The 11,927-nt window shown below is 31.1% G+C and overlaps 1 protein-coding gene across 1 annotated transcript; it reads right to left on the bottom strand.

Moving 5' to 3' along the window:
- Window positions 1-1,827: 1,827 nt before the first annotated feature.
- LOC109002101 (linoleate 13S-lipoxygenase 2-1, chloroplastic-like) lies at window positions 1,828-11,602 on the bottom strand. Its single transcript, XM_018979703.2, has 9 exons — window positions 11,167-11,602; window positions 8,474-8,742; window positions 5,992-6,229; window positions 4,512-4,850; window positions 4,333-4,418; window positions 3,765-3,875; window positions 3,322-3,623; window positions 2,843-3,109; window positions 1,828-2,696 (listed from the first exon to the last, which is right to left on the bottom strand). Exons 1-9 carry the CDS (start codon window positions 11,534-11,536, stop codon window positions 1,937-1,939), a joined length of 2,742 nt encoding a protein of 913 aa, XP_018835248.2. The 5' UTR covers window positions 11,537-11,602; the 3' UTR covers window positions 1,828-1,936.
- Window positions 11,603-11,927: the final 325 nt, after the last annotated feature.

Here is an 11,927-nt window from a genome sequence, read left to right as displayed (position 1 = left end):
CCTATCACTTCGGATACTTGAAATAGTATAGCCATTTTCATTTTGAATTCCCTTACATAGTTTGGTAAAGGCATTATGTGCCTTATCTTTTTGAGCAAGAAAGATGACCCAAATATGTCTAGAGAAATCATCAACAATAACAAATGCATAATATTTTCCTCCTAGACTTGCAACTCTATTTGGTCCAAAAAGATCCATGTGTATCAATTGTAGTGGTCTAGTAGTGAAAATATATTTCTTGGTTTTAAAAGAAGTTTTTGTTTGTTTAGCAAACTGGCATGCATTACAAATTTTGTCTTTAAGAAAATTTGTCTTTGGTAAACCTCTCACAATATCGTTAAGTTTAGCATAAAAACCATTAAAACTCTCATCTTACAGCATTTTAATCTCTTTAAATTTTGAGGTTAGCAACTGTAATTTTGAATTTTTTACAATTCTTGTTCCCTTATGAGTAACCTCTAAAATATATCACGTTTCTTTAGCAACCTCACACATGGAGATTGTTTTAAATTATTCAGGAGATATAACCATGAAAATAAAATTAAGTCCTTTACTATTCTAGCTACAGTTGTTAATCTCATCTCTCATTCATGCATCAAGAGTTGTCTCAAGTTTAGTCCATCTTCATTCAACTACGTACCACACACGTTCATCCAATTTGAGGAAATCCCTCCTACAAACTTTCTAATATGCATAGCTTTCCTCCATCAAAGTGTGGCGGGGCTGTCAACGATGAAAACATGATCTACTAGGGCACAGATCACACTCTAATAAGTGAACCATACTCTGATACCAATTGAAATAACCCAAGTATCATTGTATTGTAATATAACATTCTACCAATTCACTCAACAAATTGGTTAGTTATCAATCACATGATTATTTAATAATAATAAAGCAATAACATAAAGTAAATAAATTGCTTAAGATCAATCTTGGTATTGAGGAGAAACCCTTTAAAGAACTCTTTAAATGTAAAATCCTACAAGACAGCCAAATCTAGAAAAATCAATTTTATTATATGAAAATCAATTACAAGCAAGTCTCAATTACAAAATCTTTGACAATTGACTCTCTTACTTGATATGACAAACAACCTGTTTGCCTCTACCCAGTAGCAGTTAGAACTTCTGATGATCTTAAAATATTGACTTTTCTCCTAGAATGCCAGTGGCTGAAACACGATCACTCAATCTCTAACATGAAGCATAATCACGCTTGAAGAGAGAAAAATAACTAAAAAATTCTCTAGAGAATTTTCTCACACATAAGTACTCAGAATATACTCTCAAATATCTCCAAGTCAAAATCAGTGATCCTCTAATCCAATCGGATCCCTTTAAATAAATAATCTGAAAGGAACTTAAATTGTAGTAGGATTCTGCTAACGAAGAGACTCTGTCGCATGAGACTCTTTTAACGAGATGTTGACACTTGGTACTAAATCTTCTCAACAATAGCAGTTTCACATTCTAACTCTTTTGTAGATAATTATAGAATCATTGGGACTCGATTTTCACACTCTTGACTTATCTAAAACACTTCCTAATAACTTCTAGCTAGATAAAATCAAAACAATTATAGATGAAATCAAAGTATTTTACATTCATCCAAATTACAAAACTAAAGATAAAATAAACTCTATCATCTTAGTCACCAAGTCCTAGCCAAACTCTTGCATTTACAATGTCATTGATCATCATGTTGAAGATCATGTTGCATTGACATTGATCGGGTGTTTAAATAGTTCTTTTAAGTGGTTGTTTGGTGCTGCATGCATATATGGTTAATTTGTTGTGGGAAAATCTTTTCAGGTTTTATTCAAAATTTAAAAAATATATATGGTTCACCCCATAATATTATGTTTCGAAATATAACAACTCACAAAAGCTCTTTATAATCTATGAAGCTACACCATGAAATATGCATTTTCATTTCAAATGGAAATGCTATAGGGAACTCCCTTTCCTGTCACTCCAGGTTCAGAAAAGGGTTTCAAAAGCTCATATGGCACAATCCCAGCCCCGTTTCTATTCTTCAAGCTCCTGTTGGCATTCCTCTCATCAATAATCCCTTCAATCTGCTTCAACTTCCCATTAAATCGCTCAAAGGCGGCTTTTATATGTGGATTCTCGGCCCATGCCGGCTCTATTGCCTCCCCTAGATACTCTTCATCGGGAGAATGATTTGACAGTATGTCTAAAACAGCCATGACTCTTGTTGCTTGAATTTGTGAAGGGAAGCATTGTAAGAGTGCACCTTCAGGCTTTCTCAAGAAGTTGGACCAAAATTCTTCAGAAGGGTCTTCAGAGGGCATATTGATTCTAGCAATGGTAGGCCGATTAGGGAAATAACCAGCATAGGTGTATTGTCCAAAGTTCACGGCTGCATGGTGACCAGAAGTCACCCATACGATTGTTGTGATTATTTGTATAAGGTCTTCTGGGGCTTTGAGGACCGGCCACCATGATTCATCCTTTTTGTCAGCGTGGCCAACTGTTCGAATTTCTGTCCACCATTCTTGTAGCTCTTGATCAGACCCTATGGCTCTTGGGTTAGGGTAATAGTAATTGACATAGTCGCTAACCCACTCTTTGATGGTGTCCCAAAGGAGAAGGCCATCATTAGCAAAGGGGTAGTCCTCAATTGTTAGTTTTAGTCCATGTGGAGCAGTTGGATCCTCAACAGCAAGTCCCCTAGCAAGTAGTGAAGTCAAGAAATTAGTAAATATATTTGGAGATCTAGATAGATCATATCGGATATCAAGTTAATTAAATTGCCAATACATGGTATTCCTTTTGATTTGTTAAACTTGGATAAGGAAAGGTTAATCATCAATCACCTGTTAATTAAATCAGCTGGTAGTGCCTCAAGGTTGAATTGCCATTGCTGGTCATAAGCGACAGAGCTAAACTCCATCGAATACTTTCCAGGTGAGAATGAGCTCTCAATAATCCCTCCTGCATTGATGAGTGCTTCTCGAGCGAGAGAATTAATCTCCATAGTGTACCGAAAATGAGGGTGCAATAGTCTGTAGATTGGGTGTATCACACTAAGTTGTCTATTTGTTGCAATTATATAAGGTTCTGTGCAACAATGAGTTCTTAGCCTGAAATTGAGCAAATAAAAGAACACAACATGTTAGTAGTTTATTTGTACAAGTGCATTGTTTTTCCTATTTTATAGCACTGTTTGTTGAGCAAAAATCACTCCAAAATATAAATTTTTATCAGCTTGATCCAAATTAACTGATCTTTTAGTGCTTGGATAGAATAAGCATGGCATATTTCTATACAAGCTTGGGTTAGGTGGAACATATACCAATGACTAACAAGTTGGTGATAACCGGAGTCATGGGCTAGGACATGAGCTTTGGCAAGCCTCCACATCCAGACACCTGTAGCATCCCAACAGGGTGCGAAAACTTCTCTCCATTGTGGCTTTCCATCCATCGGTGGCCGAGTTAGCTCAATGGCCAACGGCCTTAACGTGCCCTCGGGGGTAAGAAAGAAGAGCGTTCGTGATCCATACAAAGTTGTACCTTTAAGTTCTCTTACTTTGCTCACATAGGGTAAAAATAGATCATGGTAGTCTAGAATGTACAACTTCTTCTGATTTATGGCCTGCATGATTAATGTATATAATTACAACTAACACGATATATATATTTGAATGATAGATAATTATAAGAATTTAAGGGGTCATGATTTTGATGACCAAATATCATGTGCAAGTTATGTCTATGTTCTGGTACTGTTAATTACCTCCTTGACAGAACAAAAGCCTTTGATTTCTTGTTCAATCAATTCTGTAGTGATTGCTGATTCTTGAGGGCCATAGATCTTTGGGTCAAGCTTACTCTTCAAGGGCCATTCCTAAATCATGATTTTCATACAAGTTTAGTATACAGAAATAACTACACAGTACTTGTATATATCTTAATTGGGACTAAGAGAACTCCACACGAAGAGAATTCCATATCACATGTTTAATCATAATTAATTGTATTAAACGATAGACGTAATAGATGATATATCATCCTGTTAAACTATTTTCTTTATTTACTTTCAAATATAATGCTAAAATGTACACATTGTAAATGTGTGTATATGTTTATATCTATTATATAGAAAATATATAATATTATACTACATTATTATTGTAAATAATGTCATGATACCACAGTGTGAGATAAAAGTAGGACGAGCATTCTATAAAATCTAGCATAACTCGTATATATTAAATTAAAAGCTTTGATTTTTTTTAGAAAGAGTTATCTTAATTCTGACTTATTCATCAAGATCTTTCATTGTAAATGACTGCAATTCATACCGTGACCAACCGTATGCTATACGGGTTGAGACCTGCAAGAGTCTGCCTGGCAAATTCCTCATCCCTAAACCAAAAGAACTTGTCTCCTGCATGTGCCAAAGAAAAACAATTTGAAGAAAGATTGCATAGGATGATCAAAGGATCAAATTAACATAAGTTTTATGAGTCTGTTTTCTTACTATCCATTGTTTCTGGGGTCTCAAACCGCAACAAACCATCTTGGGTGTCACTAATAGCCTTGACAAGCCTGGGCAGGATGCTGGTTAGACTGCTTACCAATCCTTTGTTTTGTGCTTTATTTGGAGGAGGCAAGTTTACCCCTTCGTTGAAAAGCGAATCTATGGCCGTGAAGTAAGGGAACCCTAAATCACTGTCAATGATTGCGGTCTCTAGGGATGGTACCAATGCATGCAAAACAGAGTATACTGCCTTTGCGGAGAATGTTAGCTGCTTTACTTCTGAGAAGCACTCATCCCTTGGAACGTAGACGAAGCTACTTGTTTTCTCCGATAATGGATCTGGCAAAAATTAAGCAATTGTTCATAGGATAAAAAAAAAAAGAACGAAGTTTCATACTAAAAAAAATGAATGAATGAAGAGCTATAGTTGCTGTGATTATATTTATTACTCAGAAATTTTTATTTTTTATTTTAAATTTATCATCTTAAATATTGAGGCGACAAATTTATATTTAACTTTCTATATATTATTGTTCTGTTAGTTATATTTTACTTTATATACCTTGTAGTAAACTTAGGATAACGGAAAGTCTTGGAGACATGTCATGCTCGAGATGAATAAAAAGCTTATAACATTGTCATGCATGATATTTTATTTATTTCTTTATCATTCTATTTTCTTAATAACCAGCAAATTAATTAAAATGGAAAACCCTAGAGACATTTCATTTATACATTTGTTAAAACATATTGAACTATGAGTCCCTAATTAATTTACGTCAATCCCATCCACCTTTATTTTTCTTCCCTATTATATCTTGAATTAATTTGAATGATCGTGATCAGTCAAAACAACGAGCTATGTAGAGGACCTTGTATGCAACATAATTAATACAAGGAGAAACAGTGAGAATTCAGAATCATATATACTTCATGTCTCAACACCAACACTAGAAATGGAAAATAGATGAACAAGATTAGCAAAAGTTTCATTCTTGGTCATCAAGAAAATCCAAACATATATATAGTATAATTATGAAACTATATAATTAAAATCCAAAACTTTTATTTTTATATTTTTATATGGCCTTAATTTCTCATGTTCTATTTCAGAAACTATATAATTAAAAAATAAATAAACCCCTTAATTAATTACGCATAAATCATTACGTACGTACAAATTAATAGAAAACTACCAAAAAATATATAAAAATAATTAATCATATAAGTCTAGGTAGATCCAGAAATCATCTGTCAACTTATCCAACATATATAATTAATTAAATTACGGCCAAAAACTGCAATCCTTGCATGCATATATTATATGTATGTACGTACCAAAATTCTATGAAATTCATACATATCTATCTCACTTTTATTTTATTACGAGATGTCATTCATGTTCATCAACTTTTAATTTTTTTTCAAATAAATAATAAATTATCCCAGATTTATAAAAATAACGAACATGCATATATACCTTTCTCACTGCGAGGGCGTCCAGTTCTGCAACGCCTAGGATATGGATATTGCTTTCCCCCGAGTACCGGTCTTTTAAGATCATCACTACTATCAGGATTTCCAATATCGTTGTAAACATCATAATCGTAAACTCTCTCATAGCTCTTTCGTTCTCCTGTCCCATTTCCTCTCAAAATGACAAGCTCTTCTTCTCTTAGCCTCCTCAGCCCGTCTGGTGTCTCTGATGGCAAGTATGACTGCAGATCCAAATCAACACATATACATTAATATCGTCACGATCTTGAAGGAAAGAAGTTCTTATAAAAAAAAAGGCTCTAAAGAGACAATATTATATATTATTTATAAATTAAAATCGTAATAATGGTTAATTTTGAAAGCTCTCTGCATTGAAAACTATGATCGTCATGGTTTTTTTTATTAAGATATAATAAGGTTTAGGAATGTAAAATTTAAATGAGAAAAAGTTGAATTCCTGTAATGTTGATATTGTGTTTTTTTTTTAACATATATTTTTTAGGGTAGTGATAGGCTTACTACCTATTTACTACCCATCTACTACTTGTAGTGTTTTTATTTTTTTATCATTTTATTTTAAATATTTTTTTAACATCCTTAATCATTAAGAAAAAATTAAAAAAATATATAAATTTACTAATTATTACTTCCTTAACTATTAAGTAAAATAAAAAATTATAAAAAAAAATCAAATATAAAAAAAATAATAAATGAATAGTAAGAAGGTAGTTACCCTATCATTTTCCTCGTATTATTGTCCGGATTCCGTACAATTCTTTTTACTTTTTACCGAGGGTATCATCTGGTGCTACTATGCCGCTTAACCCGCTCCCTAGACCAAAATGACATTTTTATTTTTTTATTATTTTAAAAAAAAATTAAAAATATAAAAATGTATCAATATATTAATAATTATTTTTTCATTATTAAATAAAAATAAATTAAAAGAATAAAAATACATAAAATATCAAAATAAAAATAACATTTTTCATCGTCAACATCGAAAAATGTGACAGATCCTGGTTTTTCTGGAAATCGTCGCAAGCATACATTATAGCTTTACTAAAGTGTATTTATTTTTTTATTGTTTTATTTTAAATATTTTTTAACATTCTTAGGGTGTGTTTGGCAAGTGAGAGTATTTTGGCAAGTGAGAGTACCTCAAATATTCTCACTATTATTCTTTACTTTATTATTATTTTTTACTTACTTTTATACTATTCATTACTTTTTATTTACTTTTTACTACTATTTAATATTTTATTATTACTTTTTCATTACTTTTTCACTACTATTCACAAACATTCTCAACACTTCTTAATACTTCTCACTATTCAAATGTACCCTTAATTATTAAAAAAATTAAAAATATATATAATTTTATTAATAATTATTTCTTTAACTATTAAATAAAATAAAAAAATTAAATAAATAAAATAATAAAAAGTAATAATACGAGAAATTTTATTTACAGTCCTGAAGTGGGAACTGTATATGCAGGCACATGCTTAAATAAGAGAAAACATTATTTTAAAAGGAATAATTTTATAATTTTATAAAATTTTAAAATTAAAATAACGGCATGCACATACAATTCTCAAATAGAGACCGTACCTAACATTGCTCGATAACACCATCCATTTTTTAAAGTTATAATGAAAACATTGAAAAGATGAGGCTTGACTTTTAAACAGAAAATTAATTGCTACTTGTCAATTTTCAAATGCTTGTCGTACGGATCAGCAGAGCAAGCCAGCTTTTCTTTACACTTGTTGTCCCCACAATGACTAGTTAATTAGTTTGATAAAACAATTTAAGAAGAACTTTAATATTGTGTTTAGAAAATTTTTGGATGAAATGGATCTTATGCATATATATATTTATATATATGAATATTCTTTTTTTATACTATCTAATATAATAATTAATCTCAATTATATTGAATAAGTAATAATTTTACATAATATCATAACAGAAATTTTAGTTCAAACTGTGATTTTATATTATATCTCATTTAGTTAAATATTTTTTATATTAAGTTTACTCATTAAGAGAGTTTAACTCACACTTGAGGAGAATGTTAATTAAGACTATATTATAAATAATTAAATTTACATCTTTATATTAATTTAAATTTTTAATTAGATAAATAGTGATTTCACACATGCAACCATATAATTAAAGAAATTCCTACCATCATGAATTGAAAATACTACATATTACATTTCATTTTATTTTGTGTGCATATATATGAGTATTCATTTTATTTTATTTATTTATTTGTTGGTTAAAGTACTGTTGTTCTTTTGCCTGTTGTGTGTGTATATATATATATATATATATTTGTTGGAAGTATATATATTATATGTTTTGTATATATATATATATGTTCATGTTTAACTAATTTAATGTAGTAGTTAATTAATAAGGAGCTAGAGATCATGCTGAGGGAGCTGGCTGATCACCTTGTCTGCGAAGAAGACTCTCTTATGAGGATAGTCATGCTTTGAGTGAACCCATGAATTACAGGTCAAATTGACGGGGCCATTTGGGAAGCCATTAAGGATAATATCCTTGAGATACATCTCCTTGCGGTGCTCATTCTCCACAAAAATGGCCCCAACCTCTCCGAAATCTGCCGGAACTTCGAAAGCTGACTCATATTTCACCTCCCCATCAGCTTTGCTCGTCCGGTGTGCGTACCCTTTGATTGTCTCCTTCTCTAATCCCGTCTCTTCAAAATTAACAAATATATTAATACTACAATTAACAGTAATATATATTAATATTCCATAATATTAGTTTTTTAAACGAAATTCAACCATTAATATTATATACTGCAGTATATTAAAAAACAAATTATATACTGCATGCACATGACCCCATCACATGTATACATACATACATACATTAGATTCAAGTTGCACGGACCTGCATATATAGTCGATTTCAACTTGCACGGCATAACTTTTCTCCCTTTCAGTTTGTGGGGCCTCATGTGAATGGACCAGCTAGACTCTAGAGATGCTTTCTCATTAATGAGGTTTGAAGCCTAGCTAGCTGGCCTAATCTATCTATACACATTTAGTAATTGCACAAGCCTAGTTTCAATCACTGTCAACTTTGCCTTTCATATCTGAGCATTGCTATTCATAAACTCATACACCACACACTAAAATTTTTTTATTTTTTTAAAATTTTTTTAAAATCTTTTTAGGTTTTATTATTCTTAAAATAATTGAATTATTCTACTCATAATCCATATACCACACATTTAGTAAGAGAAAAAAATTATAAAAAGATTAGTGTGTGGTGTATGAGACTTAGGAATAGAATTTTTCTTCATATCTCTATTTCTCTCTATAGCTGCTAGCTAACTAGCTAGCTTGATATACCTACTTTATATTACATAATTTGAAAATTTACGAGCTTGATCAATGCGATATATATATATATATAAATGATATTTACGATTGTGAATGTGTAAGTATCGTATAATCATTTTAAAAATAAATAAATAAATATAAGATTCATATAAAAATAAATTAATTTTTTATAAATAAATTTTATTTTTTTTAAAAACGATTATATGATATTTATATATTTTATAATTATATATAATATTATTCATATATATATATATATGTATATATAGCTCGCCCTTATGATATCTATTGACTTACATAGAAATAGGCATACAGCAGTACATGACTTCCACACAATATTTAATGATCAGTATATATACAGTAGGATTCTGTCCCCTGAGAGGAAATCATATCAAGAATTGTACAATCAGACCCATATCATGTTGGCCTGAGATAATAACTAAATCAAGATATATAATATTATACCAAGATAATATATTCAAATAAAAATTAAAATATAATAAAGTTTGAAGGAAGGCTAGCTATATCTTTCTTATTTTGATTGGAATACAGAAGTATAGAATGTCTTCATATCGTCTCGTTTGAATTTAAAATTCATATTAATTCATCTTATTTCATCATTTTAATTTTTTTAAATTTTTACATAAAATATAATAAATAATTCAAATTTTATAAATCTTAAAATAAATTTTTTAAATTTTTACATAAAATATAATAAATAATTTAATTTTTATTCTATTATTCACAAATTATTTCAATTCGAATTCAAATCACTTCTAATTAAAATGATGAGGCAAAAACTGTTCCTCAGCTAGCAAAATATTCACAACAATGGCAGGTTTGGGACCTCAAATCAAATACAAAATTCTCATCTTATCTCATCTCATCATTACACCTTTTTTAAATCCTCATACAAAATATAATAAACAATTTAACTTTTTAAAATCTCAATACACTTTTTTCAAATCTCAAAACAATAATTATATTAAAACTTAATATTTTAAACTTCAAAACAAAATACAAAATTCTCATCTCACCCCCCAAACCTACCCAGACAACAAACCGAAAGATCAAGTTCTACTCATTTCCTTGCTTTCAAAAATCTTTTTTTTCATAAATCTTTTGGCATTTGCGGTGAATATAACTCGCAGAAAATATATTTTTGCCCGAAGTGATTATCTCCAACGACAATTAAAACTCACAAATAGACCATGGCAACAAAATGCGTTGCCGAAAATATTATTTTGTGAAAAATATTTAATTTGCCACAATTCACAACTAAATGCTATCATATTTTTCATGAGCTCAATAGCTTTTTTCCACCGACTTTTTTGCCTAAAAACATAGGTATTTCCGACCATTTGGACTTGTCGTGAGGAAATATATTTTCTGTGGCGAGTTATATTAATTCTACGAGGCCCCCATAAATAAAATTGGTTGGAAATGAGTTTCTCGCCCGGGAGTGTGGGTTTTTGCCACCAAAATCATTCGTGGAAAAATGAGGTATTAATATTATGCATGCGTAGAACTTGCAAAAATATGAGTTGAAAATTTATGGATAATGGATGCTTGAGAATAAATTATTGGGATGGAACCAAAGCTCCATTTCAAGCAGGAAAATCATGTATAAATTGAATAACGAACCAACTACAAATTAGAAAATAATAATAATTTTATACACAGTCGTTCTTCAAATTAACGTTTAATAATATATAAAAATTAAAGTGTTGGGGTCATGTAATTAATATCTTGAATTAATCATGAGCACTTACTAGGATCGAGCTGGGCGCTAACAAGCTCCAAAAGGAGTGTTTTACCAAGCAAGTCTGTTATATCATCTCGGTCTATAACAAGGCTGGAGAGTAAGCCACCAACAGTAAGTTTCACAGTTACAATGGCTTTAACAGAGGTTGCTTTCTCGGTAGAGGCCGTCGCTACGGCTTTAATATTATTGCCAGGCACGGAGGCGATTCGAACATTTTTGTTTTTCTTGTGGAATGAGGACATCGAAAATAATATTGGAAGGGAAGCAATACTATTGCCATTTCCATGGAGGAATGGCTTGTGCAAAAGGAAGCTCGGGGTTTGGGTGGAGGAGGAGGAGGAGAACTGCGACTGGAAACTTGGCTGTGGTTTCAACATGATTGTCTGCGCAACTTTGTGGCCTGTGGGAGAGATATTTGGCTTGTGGTTACTGTGAAGCAAGCTGTTTATCAATGCTTCGTATATATAAGAGTTGGGGGCATTTAATTATTGCTGCAATAATGTTTAATTTTTACAAAAAGTCGTTTCCACGTGAAAAGTACGGGAAAATGAGCTGGAATTATATGTTTCTTCCTACGAGATTCTGTAGTACTTGTATTATTGTAGTTAGAAAAAGAGTAATTACATATATCTAATAAGCCAAGGCAGCGAGAAAATTCGGATCACATTGTCAAATTAAAGAACATGGAGGAAAATAAACATTGAAAAAACGAGGATAGCAAGATGGTTTAGGGCGTTGCTCGTGCATTTAATGGTAAGAATGGAGTTG

The sequence above is a fragment of the Juglans regia genome, chromosome 14 (genome assembly GCF_001411555.2).
Source record: "Juglans regia cultivar Chandler chromosome 14, Walnut 2.0, whole genome shotgun sequence".
In the NCBI taxonomy this organism is placed as follows: Eukaryota; Viridiplantae; Streptophyta; class Magnoliopsida; order Fagales; family Juglandaceae; genus Juglans; species Juglans regia.
The sequence above is the reverse complement of the archived record's forward strand: the minus strand, read 5'-3'. Positions and strand labels throughout refer to the sequence as shown.

Coding starts and splice junctions, on each gene's coding strand:
- LOC109002101 (XM_018979703.2), bottom strand. CDS start 11,536: ATGTTGAAACCACAGCCAAGTTTCCAGTCGCAGTTCTCCTCCTCCTCC. Junction 3,110..3,321: donor CACCAACTTGTTAGTCATTG/GTATATGTTCCA, acceptor GCTCAATTTCAG/GCTAAGAACTCATTGTTGCA. Junction 2,697..2,842: donor CCAGCTGATTTAATTAACAG/GTGATTGATGAT, acceptor ACTACTTGCTAG/GGGACTTGCTGTTGAGGATC.